The sequence below is a fragment of the Equus przewalskii genome, chromosome 17 (assembly GCF_037783145.1).
Source record: "Equus przewalskii isolate Varuska chromosome 17, EquPr2, whole genome shotgun sequence".
NCBI classification, from domain to species: Eukaryota; Metazoa; Chordata; class Mammalia; order Perissodactyla; family Equidae; genus Equus; species Equus przewalskii.
The window spans coordinates 50,779,087-50,798,075 of NC_091847.1; the positions used below are offsets into that span (position 1 = coordinate 50,779,087).

The 18,989-nt window shown below is 39.7% G+C and overlaps 1 protein-coding gene and 1 long non-coding RNA gene across 7 annotated transcripts in view; one reads left to right on the forward strand and one right to left on the reverse strand.

Annotated features, from left to right (window-relative positions):
* METAP1D (methionyl aminopeptidase type 1D, mitochondrial) overlaps positions 1-16,709 on the forward strand; it is a 71,366-nt gene extending 54,657 nt beyond the window's left edge. The window contains exons 3-10 of one of the 6 annotated variants that reach the window (XM_070580168.1): positions 1,150-1,299; positions 2,691-2,839; positions 3,429-3,471; positions 6,773-6,936; positions 13,691-13,788; positions 15,119-15,166; positions 16,046-16,124; positions 16,268-16,709. In XM_070580168.1, the coding sequence (XP_070436269.1) occupies positions 1,150-1,299; positions 2,691-2,839; positions 3,429-3,471; positions 6,773-6,936; positions 13,691-13,788; positions 15,119-15,166; positions 16,046-16,124; positions 16,268-16,346 (810 nt within the window). In that variant the 3' untranslated portion in view covers positions 16,347-16,709. Of the gene's footprint in view, positions 1-1,149; positions 1,300-2,690; positions 2,840-3,428; positions 3,472-6,772; positions 6,937-8,180; positions 10,129-13,690; positions 13,789-15,118; positions 15,167-16,045; positions 16,125-16,267 lie in introns of those variants that run through there. The other 5 variants (XM_070580169.1, XM_070580170.1, XM_070580172.1 and 2 more) reach the window with 5 other exon arrangements.
* Positions 1,297-18,989, reverse strand: part of LOC139076633 (uncharacterized) — a 28,209-nt gene continuing 10,516 nt past the window's right edge. Inside the window, exons 2-3 of the long non-coding RNA XR_011528419.1 lie at positions 2,234-2,366; positions 1,297-1,683 (exon numbers count right to left, since the gene is read on the reverse strand). This is a non-coding gene — a long non-coding RNA (uncharacterized lncRNA). The remainder of the gene's footprint in view (positions 1,684-2,233; positions 2,367-18,989) is intronic.

Below are 18,989 nucleotides of genomic sequence, written 5' to 3' on the forward strand. Positions count from 1 at the left end.
CTGGCCAGATCACAAAGCAGAGTGGTGACAAGAACAGAGTCCATGGGGAGACCGAGTGAGCGTTGTGAGCACTGGTAGTGTAGCTGTTGGAGAGAAGATACCCGTCCAGAGCTCAGCTGTGGCAACCCAAGCAATGGCATTACCTGTGTCAGAAAGGCCCATCTGAACATGGGAATAAGGGAGGGTCCTTAAGTCGTGCGTGATGCGCTTCACGAAGAGCCGAGCCCTAACCTCAGCCCTTCCGCAGTTGCTGTGATGTCAAGTGAACAGTGTGATCTTCCTCAGCTTCCTGTCCCCAACTGCTGTGTAGCCTTACTGGGTACTCTTCAACAATGCTTATGTAGCGGCTTCTATAAATAGTTTGTAAAGAGCTATGCAAAACCTTGGGACTGAAAGAAGCTCTGTGTGTGAGATGGTATTGATTTTCTGAATACTGCCCATGGATTTAAGAGAGTGGTGGAGAATATTCTACGAGGGGGATCAAAGTTCAATGTTTTGAGTTTTGGGGAGTTTTTGGTTTGTTTTTGACAAGTAAAATGTTCTAGATGTTTTTTTATGTACTTAAAAGAAAGAAAGACTAGGAAAAGAAAGCTGTTTTGTTTTGTTCTCTAGTCCCTTCTTAGTTTAGGTACATTTGCAAAGTGTAAGAAAAATGTATATGTAATAGGTTTCAGTGGACTGGACAGTCCGCCTTTTACATATGTTCACTCAGAGAGGGTGTTGTGAGCTATCCTTTGCATAAATTTTATCTTTGTGTTAAGAAGATGAATGTGCTCTTAATTAGTCATTTGGCAATTTGGAAACTTGATGCTATTTTTCATAAATGGCAATATGCTTCTAACGGGGTTGGGAGGAGGAAGAAAAGAAAACTACTGTTTGTTTTGACCAGAAGTCTACTTCAGTCCGGTTTGACTCAAAGCACAGTAAGGTTAACAGACAGTCCAAAGGCAGCACTAACAGGCAATGTTAAGTTCAAAAGGGCAGGGGAAGGAACTCGGGGCAGCCTGGAGGGTCTGTTGTGCTGGCTTTGGAGGTCGGTGCTCCGGCAGGAAGGGCAGAGCTCCATGAAGCAGGAGGCTGTGTCCGAAAAAATGATCCCATTGTCGTGCGCTGGGTTCTGATCTTCGTTTTCAATCCTTTTTCCTCAAGCACATAAAGAAGCCAGACTATGTGACGACAGGCATTGTACCCGACTGGGGAGACAGCATAGAAGTTAAGAATGAAGATCAGATTCAAGGGCTTCGTCAGGCTTGTCAGCTGGCCCGTCATGTCCTCCTCCTGGCTGGGAAGAGCTTGAAGGTGGCGTCTCACCAAACCCCGGAAGGACTTACATACTTACAAACTTACAAAAGGACTTACTCCCCTTTTTCTTCTTTCCCTTCGACTCTTCTTTTGTACACATCTAATTTGTTAAAAATCAAGTAAAGCCTTGAGGTGGGGGGAAGGGATTTTATTATTTTATGTTTATTCAAGAGATAATTTAAAATCCAAATTCAATTGTAAGTAGGAGTCGGAAGCTACTTTGGGCTCAGTCAGCCTGTCCGTGTTGATCAGTGACGGACAGCTTTGACTTTTGCCCTCTTCCTCCTGCCTGGAGTTTCTGCTTCGATTCCCCACCTGATTTCTGTGTGTCTGAAGAGTTTCTTTGCCTCCTCCTTTGTCTCCTATTTTCTTGCATTAGCTCTGCAATGAAAGATCAGACCAGATACAAAAGGCTGTAGGTAATATAGCAATGGAATGATGTACAACTATCTTACTACAGGATTTAGTTCTTTCAGAATAATCTGAAACACCCTGCCATGTAAAGATCATGAAAGAAAATACGAGCCTGTGGTTTCCCAAAGGTGGGCAGGATTTGGGAAGTCAGACTCAACGACGAAATCACTTAGGGTATCATTGTGTAATAAACCTGTTATAGCCGCGTAACCAAGCATAATGTGAATATAAAATAACACAAAGAAAATTACTGAAGAAATAGCCAATTTTTAATAAAAGATTTTGTTTTAGAATTTTACTTATGATTTATGAGTTTATGGAGATAGTCTTCATGTGTTCACAAAACTCAATTATAGTTTTAGTTTGGGAGCGATTGGATACCTTCTAGAAAGGGAAAAATATTTTAACAAGCATATTGATTTATTTAGGCATGAAAGAAATCAAGATTAGTGGAAATCAAACCTCTACAAAATGTATCAGACTAAATTCTTAAAAAGGTGATCCGTAATCTCCATACCATTGCTGCAAAACCCATGTGATGTTTCGCTGAGGTAAAAATGTGGGGTTTGACCTCCTTTTCAAGCTGTGCATCTAAACTGAAGATCCTTTTGAGAATTTATTTATATGCTTCGGTTAGCCCAGGGCACTAACTGTTGAGAAAGAGGAACAAATTGCCTAAGAACATATTTTTGAAAGTCAAATCATTTAATGACTCACAAATGATTTAAAGGATCTTAGAGTTTAAAATTTTCATTTCCTAATAGTCCATAACACCATCATGTACCCAAATGACTGTCAGAAGGCACAATTTAGGATTTTAATGTTAGTCATAATTAATTAAAATATTGTACCATAAGTTTATCATAGTAAATTTATACAGTCTCACCTGAAAGTGCTGTAGCTGTAGGCATAGTCAATCAATCCAGGAAATGTCTTCAGTTGTTGCTCCATAATTTCTTTATTTAATATTTTAGGTTGACATGACAACTGAAGAGATAGATGCTCTTGTTCATCAGGAAATCATCAGTCATGATGCCTATCCCTCACCTCTAGGCTATGGAGGTTTTCCAAAATCTGTTTGTACCTCTGTAAACAACGTGCTATGTCATGGTATTCCTGACAGGTATTCATTGCTTAATAACATATTGTTCCTTGGGAAACTAAAACATGAAACTAAGATCTGTAACACATGTTGAGAGACACCGTAGTTTAATTGAAACCCACCTGCAAACTTTTGGAGCTGATTATGGTAAAACAAAAATTTTGAAGTATTTTGCTTCTAAATGGACATAATACCACCATTTAATGTTCGTGAAAGCAGTATATAATCCAAAAAAGTCATGGTGCATTAAATATTTCTTTTACCTTTTTAGATTTTAATCATATAAATGGTAAAAATCCAAATGTAGGCCAATATTGGTTATCAACTATTGTTTTGGCTCTTTGCAAAATTAGGGTAACTAATAAGTACATTTTTTTAAGAATGGTAGATTTTTAAACAATGGTAATATGTTCATATTACGTATTTCTTGTAAAATTTGATGTGACTAACATAACTTAAAGATTAGATATAGTTACTCCATTTATTCCTCCTCCACTCCAAATTACCATTGCATCTCATTGGGTTTGTGGTAGTAGTCATTAGGTGTTTATTTTTATATTCCTTTTATTGAGATCTGTCTATCACCACTTTTTTTCTGTTTATGTTTCAGTCGACCTCTTCAGGATGGAGATATTATCAACATTGATGTCACGGTGAGTAAATCATATAAAAAATAGTCTTTGATCAACTTCAGAATTGCTGGTAGCAACAGGAAGAATTGTGGATTGAAAATGCGGACTGCACCGGTGGAAGTGCTGTTTACTTCTAGACCCAGACGCAAGCAGCTGGTTTCCTTTTTGTCTTTAACTCTGTGTTTATTCCAAGTAAACCCAGGCCCGACTTGAATTTAGGGCTGGAATCAGATGCACTGAGATCAATGTTGGCCTAAGTGAAATGTCAACCCAATCCTGCTATGTGTCATGTTTTTGAGAAGGTGTAATTGTTATTGATCCACTGTGTAGTTAATGCAGAGCACCACAGCACTGGGCAGCTGCTGAAGCTAGATATGTATGAGATGAGCTAACGCGAAGAAAGCCAGCATTTTTCCTTCACTCTGCCAAGATTGATCTTCCTCTTCCTGCTGATTTTGAGTGGGGCCTGTCATTATCTTACTCTGTCATTAGGGGCTACATTGGCCTGTGTGTGTCAGTCTATTTGGACAGCAACTCTTTTGCTAGCAGTGTTCCTTAGATTTATTAAAATCCCTGAAGGTAACGTTGTCTTCCATTCCTGGCATAGAGAGCCTTGAACTCGAAGCACACAAGCAGAGTGGTTTTCTCTCTGAACTTACATTTTCACCAAACGGTTAACAGCCTTTATTTTAAATAGCAACCCAAAGTAATTGAACATAGGACCTTCAAATTGTACAAGCTCTAACCTTTTCTAATTTTGTTAGCCTTCCACTATTCTCGGACGTGGATTATTTGTGCTTTGGCAGTCTATTTTACTGAAAAGTTTTTAATAGCACCTTTGGATTATGTAGATTGTAATAAATTCTATACATCTGATGATTAATAAATAAATTCTGAATAAATAAATATAATTTAAACATCTGGTGAGAACTAGTTGATATAGATGGACAGTGTTCAAGGAGTAGAGTTTCTATTAACGAGAAAATATTCTTAAGTTATTTTATATCCAGACCATGAAACTTAAGTAGGAATGGGAATGAGGTGGAAATTGGCATCCAATAGTTGAGCTCAGTGAGATTTTTAGTGTTCAATTAATTCTCCCGTTTTTCTTTGTATCAGTCGGTGTGAGGATATAGCCAAAGATTCTTTTTTTGCTGATGCTCTTTCTTGTATCATTTTGTCCTACTTGGAATATTTGAACATTTGCTCCACATGTATTCTGTTGGTACCTTTCCCACTCAGAATCATGTAGAAGGAGGTATTTAATGATAATAAAGTGTGCCTGAAACAAAGTCTTTTTCATGATATACTTTTCTTTTGGATTGTACCTGATTTGTAGGTCTTACATTTATTATCTCACCTAATCACCCCTTAACAAAATATTGCTGCTTTGAATGAAATCAACATATTCTTCCCTACTGTTTCCAGTGTGTCCAAAGAGAATATTCCAGGCCTTTTCTAAGTTTCCTGAAGACTTTTAATAAACAATTCCATTTTTAACATTCGAATAATTTCAAAATTGCAAAACTCATAAAGTAAAGTGGAATATTTTCAAATGTCTGGGAATGTGAAGGAGTCAAGGAAACATGTAGGTTAATCTCTTAACAAATTATATTTCTTATGAAATATTTTATTAAGTGAAGGATTCCATTATTAGATCTTATACTTTTTATGAGAAAATACTGATTGCATTACATAGTTTTTGCATCTAGTATATATCTTTACCCCTTGAAAGTTGAATGTTAAAAAATAGACAATGCAATGCCCATAGTAGTTGCTCAATAAATATTTGTTAAATAAATGAAGTGCAAGACTAGTTTGTAGGTACAAACAGTAATTGTAGATACCTGACATAGACTTTCAAACGTATTATATTTCCATATCTTATGAGCTTTCAAGTAGTTATTTTGGAAGCTGGCAAAAAGTAATATGAAAAGGCAAATAAAGATTTTTAAAAATGCATTTTTACTTTAAGTAGCAGTTATATAAACATTGAGTTGCAAATTTTTTTGAATATTTACTCTCATTTTAGCAAATGTTATATACTTGTATGTAAAATAAAAACTTATACTTTCTCAGATTGCAAATGGGAATAAATGTATACTATATTGCAAGGTAACTTGATAAAGTAGAGAAAACACCCGATTGGAAGCCAGTAACCCATCACATTAGTCTGGATCTGTGTTTGTATTCTGCCACTAACCTTAGACAGGTTGTTTTTCTGTGCCTCAGTTTCCTGACTTATGAAGTGAAGATATAATAAAGACCTTTCCTGCTTCCCCCTCAGAGTGTAGGAGAGTATTTTTTAAATGCAGAATAGTATACAGATTTAAGACATTAATTTGGTATTAAAACAGACAGAAATCTCAGATAAATATCTTTTTTTATAACAGTTTCTGTATTCTGCTTCATGAGAAAGAGAAATGTGAAAAATAATTACATAGGACAGTTTTATGCAAAATAGCAAATTTCATGCTACATCAAAGGATCAGTATTCACCTAGTCTCCTCGGCCTTCTATATTTATTATGGTGTTTGATAATTATTGATTTTTATGATGAATCTGATGTTTTTAGAGATCCTACAGGGCCTTTTGAATCATTGAAGACTGATAAAATTATATTTTCTGCAATTTTATTCTTAAGCCTGTTTTGTTATAGTATTCTACTCTTTAAACAAATCCCTGTGTAGTGTTTTCTGTTAACATTCTGCTATCTGGAACTTTTGATTAAGATTTCACTTCTCGACAGGATTTTTCTATAACATATTTCATTCCTACATTGAGCCTCTTCAATTCCCAGAACTAAATTCTCCTACTGTCTGTTATAATACGGACATGTCTATCTTATTTCTTCTTGTCAGTGTCTATCATTTCCAAGTACAGAACTGGTAAATGAAAGATCAAGTATCATCATGACATTGAAGAAACTTTTCACTGTGTTAAATACTTCTGGGTTCTCTAAACCTATTGTAGTAATTGTGGGTCAATGTCTTTGATCACTAATTTTTGCATATATAGTGTGTCTTCTCAGAAATAAAGTGAGGAATAAAAATGTTATAATAGCATTGTTGATCATAATGCCAAAATAGCCATACTAGTCACTTATTTACTTTAAAATTTTGTAATATCATTGAATGGCTTTGTCTTTTTAATTTCTGTAAGGTTTCAGTATATCTGTTTCTTTTTTTGTAGGTAAACTTGAGATTAATTCTGGAAGGGAGAAACACATGAATCTACTACACACATAAATGAATACAATGTATAGTTTAGGAGAGTAGATTTTTAAACAAGAACATATTTTAAAATTTCTGCCTGTGTTTAGGTCTATTACAATGGCTACCATGGAGACACCTCTGAAACATTTTTGGTGGGCAATGTGGATGAATGTGGTAAAAAATTGGTGGAGGTTGCCAGGAGGTGTAGAGATGAAGCAATTGCAGCTTGCAGAGCAGGGGCTCCCTTCTCTGTAATTGGAAACACGATCAGGTAAGCCTTACACTGACAAGTAAAGGAAGGGTTAGCAAATGGTACAAAGGTTATTGGTGGCTTGGTATAAAGTTGATGACATGTTTTATGATTCAGAACCATCATTTCAGTCTGATATCAGTATGTGAACTGCCAGGCTGCAATGTTGTTCCCTGGGTTTAAAAAAAAAAGGTTTGAAAAAGTGAATTATGCTAGGGTCAGCAAAGAAACCTAAAGGAGCAGCAAGCAATATGACTGCTTTAGTTTTACCCTCTCATGTTGGTCTGTAGCGTTCCTTTACTCAAAAATCAGACCAAACTTGGAAGAAAGTACCTAAGAAGTGGAGAAGCATCCAAACCCTTGGATAATGAGACAGGAGAATAAATTTCATAGAGGAATAAAGTGAAACATATTCCTATCATACAAAGATAAAAAGCATTAACTCAAGCAAGCCTCACCTTTCAAATTAGCGGATTAGCAAACAGCCTGAAAGGGTGATCTTCTGTCTTTTTTTTTTTCGTCTGGCTCATTTTTTCTGTAAATCATTGTTTATTTTCACGCAGTATTCTATGCTTGCTTTTTGAGTGTATGTGTATTTCCTGAATTCAAGACTTTTCTTTGTAATCCATTCCCTACCTTTAAATCTTTTTTTTCCGTAACTGTTTTGAAGTAGACATGCAGAATATGTGTTTTCATTTAAAAGTAATGCATTTTGTTAAAGATGATCACATCGGTACGTTTTAAAGTACTGTTGTCATTAATATGAACCATTGAATATTTCCCGTTTGTCTAAAGGATGGAAGGCTTAGTCACCTTGAAAAGATGCTTCCTTTTTTCGTCTTAAGCCTTCAAATACTCTAAGAAAAAAGGCAGTAAAGTATCAGTTAAATGTATTTATGGCTTTAGAAATATTGTAACAGCGTCTGAATCAAACTTTAGTAAAATCTCTTTGGGTTATATCTGAGAAGCTTTTATTGAAGACTTTGAACAAAATTGTGTTTTTGACAGTTTTAAATTATAGGCTAACTAGCCTGGGAAAAAAGGATAGTGTCTCTCTGTTCTTTCATAGGAAATGTTGAATCAGACCCCTACTGGGAAAAGAAATTTAATGCATATCTCACTATCTTACTGTCTATGAATATAATAGAAATGAATTCAAAATGCAGTTATATTTTTGCAAATGGGATGAGTCGATAGATGTACCTCATATTTTTGAACACCTAGGGTTCAACAAATTCACTGGTGGTGCTCTTGCATTTTAACAGAATTTATTCTTCAGTAGAAGGGGGCAGAGAACACTGGATTCTTATTCAAGCATTCTATCGAGCTCTGCATTCATGGCTGTGTCTAAAGGGCATGTCAGCCTTTGATTCTCTCTGAGAGGTAATTATCCTTTTCCTGTCACGGAACAACAAATGATAGCTAACTACAGAGGCACATTTGCAGTAGTCACATTCATCAACTGCAGAAAAAAAAAATTCAATTTAATTGTGCAACACAGCTGCACATGGGCTTTTGAGCATTTCTGTTGTTCTCCCTGTCTCGCTATTCCTCCCTCCAGATCTATTTTTTAAACTTTTTTTCTGGTTATTTTTTCCCCCTTTTTGTCTCTTCTTCCATTTTTACTCTCTGTACTTTCTTGTTAAAGTAATTTTCCTTTGTGGCTCTCATTCTTTTTTCCCCATTGAAGGCTATGAATGTAGAAAATTATCACAATTACTCATATAATTGAGCCTCTTTGTAGCAAGTGCAACTCCAGTAGCCTTTCTCCATCATGAAAATGGTTTCATTATAGGGTTTTTCATATTCTCTGACACCATCTACACAGAGGAACAGGCGTGCAGATGAGATGTACTAGGAACAGGCTAGATCAGTAAGGTCACAGTAGGAATAATTAGCTCTGCTATGGAAAGAGCATCTAGGCCTTTTACTGCTACATAAATGTACTGTCCGTGGCTTTTAGTCACAAAAAAACTTACTAACAAATGGAGCTCCCGCCTACTACTTTGAAAAAAAGATTTGTATCAACACTACAATTTTCCATCATTAAGACTAATAACACAGAGCCTAGTATACATCAAGGGGAATAAAAAGAAAAATCTCACATTCAAGTGGCGGCTGGGTGCTGACCTTTGTTCCCTTTTTTTGTGTACGACTTAACTCTTTACAAAAAAGAGCCACACGCCACACCAACATGCAGGTGAACTCCAGCTAGTACTAGCAAAGCATAGCATTCAGTCGGAAAATCTGATAAATCTCCATGCAGGATAATGCATTTCATTACATATTCACTACATTAATTCTAGCTACATAAAAAAAAGAAGAAGAAGGAGAGTAGAATTGAAAGTGACATTGGATTTTAGCTATCTGGATGCAAAGGTCAGTTTTTGCAGAGCGTGGATTTGCATATACAAGCTCCTTTGAAAACCAGATCTGTCCCAACAACTGCACTTACAAAACTATGTGGAAAATAACAGACAATGAACTTTTTACTTTTACCCTAATACATTTCATTATTTAGATGGTTTATGTCTGCCACGGGGGAGGAAACTGGCCCCAATTGTAACGAATGTTTGTTCTGATGTGTTACGGCACTGTTCCTGGACATCTATTATTTCGCCTTTTCTTATTCAGGCAAAATCTCAAGGGAGTAAATAAACAATCTCCATCTTTAAGCTAAAAGTACTTGGAATCATTACAGACTGAAGGTTTACAAACATCTTTCAACTCAGTCTCGTTTATTTTAAGATATTCACCATCTTTTGCATAGCCTCCCTCTACTGATACACCATGGAAAGAACATTCAAGCATCTTTTATTAGCATTATGTTACCAAAAACCTAGTGATCTTTATAGGAAATCCTGAAATTCTCTGAAACCTAGAGGATAGGATGATATCTCTGAAGAAGTATTGGCTGAAATAGTTTAATGAAAAGAGTTCTCTAGGTGCCCTTTGCTTCATGAGGGATGGCTACTGATCTTCAGGTTACAGTGTTTTTGTACTCACTGTTCCTCCATTTGCTTTAAAATATATCTAAATCTGTATTTTTGTAATTATCTCTAGATGATGTTATCTGTACATATGAGAATATTGTGAATGTGTAGATTCATGCATCACAAATATGTGACAGTTCAATCAAAAATAATTTAAACTTATACTTGTAAATGTCATGATGAAAGTATCAATAAATGATTTTTAATGTTTGATTCATAAGTATATGTTTTGATATTAATTTAGAAGGATATAAAGCAGATTTTTAAAAATAATCTCTTTCTATTAGATTATGCACATTTAAACAATAAGTGGCTCAGGCAAAATAAGTCATTTTAATGTCATCTGTGATGGATTTTTCTTGACAGCTACTGTAAATTACAATTACACTGCTTCTCTCCGCACATGAAAGTAAGCATTGCAATAAATTATCTTTTATTTCAATCCATCATGTCTGCTTTTCAGAAACAGAAAACCTCAAATAAAAGTTTAGCACTATTGTAAGAAAAATACAGTAATTTGTGATCCAGTTTGAAACAAAAAAGTGAACCATTTTTGGAAAACTCTTGTTTGGAAACTCTTTTGGAACACAGTTGTTGGCTTTCAAAAATATTGCTAATTGTACTGCAACATTCCTTGTCAGTAGAGGAAATCCTTGGACTTGTACATTCCTTCATTCAAAGACTACTGCTTAAAATAAAAATCTGGAAAGATTAAAGTAAAATTTCTTAACTTAGAAAATCAGGTGCCATTTGAGATCCTTTTGTTGGAGATATGATCATTTAGAGATTAGTGCTGTTTATAGGGTTCGTGTAAAAATGATAGTAAAACTGTTTCCACGTGCATTTCTATTGCTTTAGTAGAAGAGTATGTACTTAAATGTAGTACTGCTTTGCCCTCTTGGGGAATGTATTCTTAGTCATAAAATGTAGTTGAAATGTATTAGGAATTTTAATTTATCTAGACAGTACTTCAGTTAAGGAAAACTGCCTCATGAAAGGAAATTAAACTGAAGAAAATTGTCATAAGATGAAATTCCTTCAGAGAGATTTCTCTTTCACCTATAAACTATAACTGAAACATGACCTGTAATAATACAATATAACTTAAAAGTAAGTTCATAAACTGCTTTTATACACCTTTTTCCTCCTCTCCTTTCCTGCCCCTCCCCAAATACTCCATATGAAAGGCTTCTAATCATAAACGTGCTCAGGCTCATGGGTAAGAGTCTTACTGTCTTAGAGGATTTTTAGTTAGAGAAAATCAGAACAGAAGAGCTAATACCAGGATAGTTCTTTTCAGTTGATTTCAGCAAAAAGAAGGCAGATTTCATCAGTAAAATATCCAGGGCAAGAAGATCCTTGTGCTCAGAAACAGATGGTGGCCCTGAGATGGCTGGTGTTGGGGAGCAATGCAGCAGTTCTTGGGCACCCCCACCTACCCAGCCGTTTCCATTTTTCCAAAACACCAGTCAAGAGAAGCACACAGGCTCCACCTTCCCATGCCACAGTCAAAGGTACCAGTACTTACTTTCATGTTAGAGTGGAATTTGCTGCTACAAGTCAGTTGGATTGTCTCAGTGAAGTTAGATTTAAACCCTAGAATCAGGTAAATAATCTTGTGCATCCCATGTATTCCAAAAATACATGGGAAGAGGCATGGCTTTAAATAGTAATTAAGAACGTTAAATGAGATTTTATCCAGTTTAGTCCCAGTAAGTATGTGTTAAAAAACTAACTACCAATCCAAAGGGAAAATACCCTGAAAAGCAGACAGAAGTGTATACTTAGCTCCTAGGAGTCCTTGGGTGCTCAACCAAGAAACTAAGGGAAGTCTGTCCTGTTCTTTTCCTCTTTCCACATGGTTGTGAAATCCTCTGACCTTTGCATCCATGACACATACATTCTATGATACTCCTACAACCAGAAGTTCCAGCAGGATCCCGGCCGTAAATAGTTGTAGGAGAATGCACTCAGATATCTTTAGCCACCTAGTAATTGCACAGCTTCTTTTACGAAGAAGAATGAGAGGTATGATGAGGGAGGGACCCTGAGGGTTTTTTCAGAGTGGGCTTTCTTCCTCTCTTCTCATCAGAAATTAAAACGAAGATTGCCATTGTAACACATTTAAGATGTAGCTGTGATGCCTGCCGATCAGAGCCTTAAAAAACCAAAACTTTTTTTTTTAAGAAAAGAAATTAGGAGAACAGTTTGTATTCAGTGCTCTCAGAATTGTTGAGGTTTGTTGAGACTGAAGTGACATAATTTACAGGTTTAGGTAGAACCTATTCTTGTAAAAAAAAATCTAGATTATTATATCTTATTTAATAATCTCTCTTCCACCCTCTATCCACTCTCTATCCTCAGTTTCTATTCAAAAATTGTGTAGTGCAAATAGAAACACCTTGGAAAAGTTGTTATACCTCCTGCCCAAAGTGCAAAGACACACAGAAATAACCATAACCATAAAGTACCATTTAAGAGATAAAAATGTTGACTTTTATCATTTTTGTCCTCAGCACATGCATATCTTACTTATTTCTGCACTATCACTTACGTGAATTAAATCTGAATGAGAGGCTGCCTATCTGCTGTATAAACTATATAAATATATATATAAAGTGACATCCTGGTTAAGTGAAGATATTTTACAGATCTAGAGATGAAGGTTAAAAATGTTTGAAGAAAAGTACATTGACATAAATGCTCATAAAGATGCTGGCTAAACACCCTTGAGTTCATGTTAAACTAAACCAAGGGTCTGTTGAAAACTAGTTTGAGATTTAAGAACTTTGGTTTTGTTAAGAACTTAAATAGTGATCCTGTAAATCCCAATAATTGTTATGATTAAGGTTAAGGCACTATGCCCTTCACCCACATGAAAATATAAATTGTTAATGGTATATGTGTTCTTGTCTTTCTGGTGCTCCCGGAAGTAAACACGTGCACCTGATTCCAAAAACAACTTCTTAACCTTGTAGGTGAAGATTTTAGGGTTGGAGTCATTGTTCCAGATTTCATTTACATACATGGAATAGATGGAACCCCCAAAATTTGCATGTAGAGATAACAACTGAAACATTAAGAATTGGGAATCACAATACTAGCTTCTCTTAAGCATCACCGTGATTAAAATTATGAATAATTTGATAAAATTATGAATTTTGTTAATGGTGTCAGTCTTGAGTGGAAATCCCAAATGATCACAAAGTTTTGGAGTGTTTCAAGAATATTGACAAAGCAGATTTGACCTTGTGAGTGTGCCTGTTTGTAAAATGTATAATGTTTTGAAATAGACTAGAATAAGAGAACTATAAAAGTAGGAAGTTACATTTCTAGATTGTAAATTTTTCTCTTTTTGGTTTCTAAATCAGTAGTAATTTGCACAGTGTTTTTGTGAAACCCCATGCAAACCAGGCAGGTTTTTATGATGTGCATTCTGTGCACATGTATCTTGGTTATATTGATCTCTATATCTGTGTGTCCACATTCATTTGTTGTGTAGAAGTGGCCTTCTTTACATGCTGTACTAAGGTAAATGAAGTAAATGACTGTGTTAGATACATACTTTTTTTTTTTTTCATTTATCCAGAGGGAATTGTTACAAGTAATGGAAAAAATTTAAATTATTCCAAAATAATGAAAACATATTGTTTTTATCTGACTCTAAACATAACTGATTTTTTTTTCTTTTCCAGCATATTTTACAGTGAATTTGTTTTATCTATGTATGTATTCAAAACTTACCTAATTTAATTGAATATTTTGTTTGGTTACCTTTAAAGCCGCATAACTCATCAGAATGGTTTACAAGTCTGTCCACATTTTGTGGGACATGGGATAGGATCTTACTTTCATGGACATCCAGAAATTTGGCATCATGGTAAGAAAGTTAATTTGAGAGCTGTTTATTGAATGGAATCAGGATAAGGCAGTTTTGTTCCTGAGGCTCTGCCTCTAACTTTGGTTCCACATTGTTATCCTTTTGTGTATATATATGTGTGTGTGTTGGCATGGGGGGGGTCTACTTAATCATAACCTGCACATTATTGTGTTACTGGATTAGAGCCTAGCAGTTTCAATCTCAAAATAAGGTTTACTTTGCTTTTTGTCTTCTCCCAAAGGGTGATAACTGGAAGGTATAGGGGATATTTGTCTAGAAAAAGTTACTGAAAACAAAATACCGCTGCATCAAGGTCCCAGCAGCATGCACACATCACTGTTGTCTGTTTGCCTTTTTCTGCCCGCTTCTCTAACCGCCGACTGTTGTGGTTAAACTTCATTACATCCTACACCGTGTTGACAGCTGATGTATTTAGCAGCGTGTACTCTTTAGTGATTTTTAGATTGTACCCACCCTTGTGTGCCTTCCCCAGAACCTCCTGTTTTTCACTGCCTGTGGGCACCCTACAGTGAGAGGCAAGTGTGGGCCAGAAGAGGTGGGGGAATTTGCGTAGGGTAGGAGGCAGTTCCATGGAGTGCCCCCAAAGAGGGGTGCACACCTGGATAGGGACTAAAGGAAAGTTGGTCCTGGGGCCTTGACCTGAGTGCTTGGGGTGGGAGCAGTTTCTGGAGGAACTACTGCCTGGAACCCATTCCCTGGAAGATCCCTGGAGACAGGGCAGGTCAGAACTCCCTTTGGGCCAAAGAGCCCCTCCTGAAGCAGCTCAGAAGGGTCCAGGCAGGGGCGTAGAAAGTGCCTCTCCGGCATATGCCCCACCCAGCACCAACACTTGGAGTTGTTGGAAGTCACCCTTGTCCTTGCCTCCTACTCCATCTGACACCCCAGGTGGCTGCCTTCCCTTTGCATCAGTTCCCCAAGATGTCTTTCTCTTTAGGGTGGAGTTGGGGGCAAGGCCCAGGACTCAGTGAAGCCAGGAGAGCTTGCAGCAAGTGGCCAGGGGACGGTGGAGGTGGGGAGCGAGACAGGTGTCTAAAACCCCCAGGCTGCCCCTGCTAGGCCTTGGTGCACCTTCCTCAGGGGCCTTGACCCCAAGCCCAGAAAATGCAAAGGCTGTGGCCCAGGAGCCCTGTGTTTAGCCCCTGGGTGCTAGCCACCACCCAGGAGTCTAGAAACCTCCATCCTTCCTTCCACCCTAAAAGAAATAAAATTAGCAAGTTTTTGGAGCAGCCCAACCCCTCTCATTGTGTTTCTCTCTGTCCTCTCCAATTCCCATTCCCACTCCCTTTCCCCCATGTGTTTTGTTTTGCAGCGAATGACAGCGATCTACTCATGGAGGAGGGAATGGCATTCACCATAGGTCAGTGCCCACCTCCTCTTCAGAGAGCAGTGGCTCCCAGGGCAGAAGCAACCACGCTGGCCTAGGCCAGGCAGTCCCGTGAAGGACTAATAAAGCCAATCAGTGTAATGAAATAATTCAGATGCATACTAAATCTGATTAAATAATATCCTTGAGCCCCATCTTCCTAAATCAGATACTTACTGACACATTTAGGAGACGGCAGCTGTCCAACCTCTAATTCTGTTACCAGCGTAATGTGGTGTTCGGTTTTTTTGTTTTTGTGGGTTTTTTTTTTTTTCATTGACACCCAGTAACTAGAGACGATTATGTCCCTTGCTTCCTGACAGCAAGTGGCGTGTACTCTCTGGCGGCCCATTCCTGGCTGAACATGTGATTGGTGTCACCACCAAATTCCAATCACCTGAGACCCTGAAGGCATCATGTTTCTGACTGTGGGACTTAATGGAGAAGCAATTAGAGTGAAATAAGAAAATTGTTATTTGCTGATTAATGATCATTTAGAGCATGTTTTAAAAATTCAAATATTTTTAAAAACTGACTGGTATTTATAAGAGGGACTGGTGTTTGGGTGGTTATTATCCACGGGGTCCTAATTAAGGCTTGATTAAAATGCCCTTTTTTCTCTAAAAAATTATGAACTAGACAACTTCATACATTTTTGAATGCCGTAGCATTTCCTCTCCCTACTGTTTAGTTTGTAGTATACTATGTAAGCAACATCAATTATCAGCCCTTCGCGAGCTGACAACATGAACCCGTGGGGGGAGCACTTGGGAGGAGGGAGGAGAGCCTTATTCTCTTTTTTGATAATCAGCCTAAACAATGTTTGACAAGAAGCTGATTAGATGACTGTAGTAAATATTTTCCCTCTTACAGAGCCAATCATAACCGAGGGATCCCCTGAATTCAAGGTCCTGGAGGATGCGTGGACCGCGGTCTCTCTGGACAATCAAAGGTGCTTGCTTTCTGCCCGGTTGCGTTTAAATTGTGCGGGGAGGGAAGGTTGGTCCGACGGCGACGACGCTGGTGCTGGCGAGCTGCTGCTCCTGGCCCCGCCGGCGCTCGCGCGCGCCCTGACCGCTGCCCTGCGCGTTTCAGGTCCGCCCAGTTCGAGCACACAATTCTCATCACGTCGGGGGGCGCGCAGATCCTGACCCAACTGCCCCACGAGGCCTGAGGAGCGGCCCGGAGGTCGCAGAGGCCGGGCGCCTTTTTTCCTAAATTGCTGAAATCCAGCTGGAGAACTTTTAGAAGAAACAGGCGAACGGCAGGTCGCGCACTAACCTACCTAGCACCTAGTAGCGTCTCGGAAAAAGCCAGCGGGGATTGGGGGCATTTGGGGACTCAGATCCGAAACCCTGCCTTGGACCTGCGGCTTCGGAGAGACGCCTCCGGGCGCCTGGCTCGGCTTCCCAGCGCGGGAAATGCTTCTGGAGCGAAATGGGGACGCCCTCGTTTGGAAGACGAGGGGTTCCTAGAGATGAATGGTTTTCTTTCCCTTGTCTTGACTCTGCCCAAGTAAAAAGCTTTCACCTCTTAACCCCATTGTGTCTGCGCTCCTTGCGTCTCTGACAGTTACTAGGGGAGAAAGTAGGTGGTTAATTTTTTGAGTCTCTGAACTTTTCACACGCGCGCGCGCCAAGAAAAACTCGAGCCCAGCTGTTGAGCTGGGAATTTTTAAAGTCTCTTTTTTCCCCCTTGTGGATCCCACATTGGCCGGCCTCGAGGGCTCTCAAAGAGGCCGGCTGCCCCCAGCCCTTCCGGTTCTTTCCCCTGCATAGCTGCTCTGCGATGAAAAGATTAACTTGCGAATGGAGGAGTTGGTTACAAACATTTCTTTGCATGTGGACCCTGGGCCTGGCCCTTCTGCTGGGCTTGATCAATCCAAAAACGTTCCGGGTCTCCTGCGGCTCCTCCTCCTCCTCCAGAGGTTACTTTTAAGAACACCCCCCACCCCCACCCCCACCCCCACCCCCACCCCGCCGCCCCACGCTAGACCGTTTTTTTGCACTACGAGTTGGCGCCTCCGCCCCTTCCGCCCAGATGTGAACAGTCTCGGCCGATCTAGCCCTTAAACTGACCTCTCCCCATACTGGCCCTCTTCCGACCCGAGCTCACGCGCTGGAGACCCAGAGGATTCCACTATGAGGACATAGGGGAACTTTTGACAGCAAGGGCCTAATCAGCCGAGATTGGAGCGCGTTTAACTCTGGTGCGGTTCTGCCCGCCCGCAGCTCAATCTGCTTCAGAAGCAAGAAATTCAAGGGCCCGCATTCTATTCCTGCCCAGAGTACCCTCCCTTCCCTTGCATGCTCCCTAGGACCTGTTCACACCTGGATCCAGGTGGGAGAGGGGTTGGGTCTCTAGCAGGCCACGTAGAAAGTAGTCTCTCTCCCGTCATGGTTTTTGGAATAAGTCCAGTGAGGGTGTCCGGGAGTCAATGGTTGTGCTGATTCCCGTTTCTACTAAAGCGGGTTTTGCAAAGTTGCCACCCACTAAATATAGCTTGGGATCTAGAGCGCCAAGGAAACATGGGCACCTGTAGCTGCCTTGACAGATGGCCTCTGTGATGGAGACCCAAGAGGCAGCTCGTCTTTGTGACACTCAGAGTGGAGGGGAAAGAGATGGGAAACTGAGGCCAATGAGCACGCCTGACGAACTGGCTAGTTCGAGCTTCTCCCTGAATTTGTCCTCCCTCCTGACCACCTCCCTTTCTCTGCGTCCAGGTATGTAGAATCCGGACAGAGGTGATTCCGATTCTAGTGGATCTGAGAGCTGGAGAGAACGAGGGAGGGGTTGAGATTTATAAGGTCTGTAGAAAAACTTCTGGGGTGCTCAAGGGTTGGCCACCCAAAGGCCTAAATACTGAGGCTGCTGCCCCGGAACAATCCGGATTATCTAGAGGGGAACAAGGGGAACAAGGCCCGGATGCCCTTAGGAGAGGTTTGCCGGAGAATGACTTCACTTCTCTCCTAGAGCAATCTCATTGCAACAGTTAGCCCCGTATCTTATCTACGGATCAGTTGACTCCGAGGTTCCCCAAGAATATTTTTATTAGGACCACCGGATCTTATCAACCACTAGGATAACATATTGATTGTGCAGCAATTATTCCGAGATGGAGGTATTTATGGGGCAGGTTTATAATCCCATTTGTGAAAGCAACTAACCTAAAGTTTAAACATCATACATATATATATGTATAGATACCAGCACCAGCCAATACTTAGCAGCTCCATAGAAAACAGACTTGAATTAGAACGAACTCCATTTAACACGCTTTGAAGTTAAGTTAGGAAGTAGATTTTAAAATACTTTGTCCACGCCCCCTACCCCTCACCGCCGGCTGAACTGGCCCCAAATCTCACCCAGGGCTGCCGGGATTCCAACCCACGCATGGCTACAGCTAACACCACCACGCGCCCCGTCTTGTGGTGTCTACAACAGGTTCTACTCGGAATCCGGACTCTCAGGATGAATGGGAGAGTTTTGTCTTCTCTCAAAGTTGGGACAGGCAAAGATCTAAGTAAGCCGGCATTTCGGAACAGGTGTCCCCAGTGGGTGGGAGGGATCCGCTCTAGGTTCAGAGAGATACGATCGCACATTGAGAGCTAGTCAAGGCCGGGCGTCTCCGTGCCCGAGGGCACCGGCTCAGCCGCCCCTCCCCAGACGTGCTTCTCTGGAGCTAAGAAATAATTTCGGAGCGTATGTATTTCCTCGCCCACGTCTAATTCATTTCTAAAATAAGCAAGGTTCTGAAACCATTTCCCAAGGGGGCACGTGCACGTCCTTTGTTCCCCGGACCCAACTCCGTCCCCCG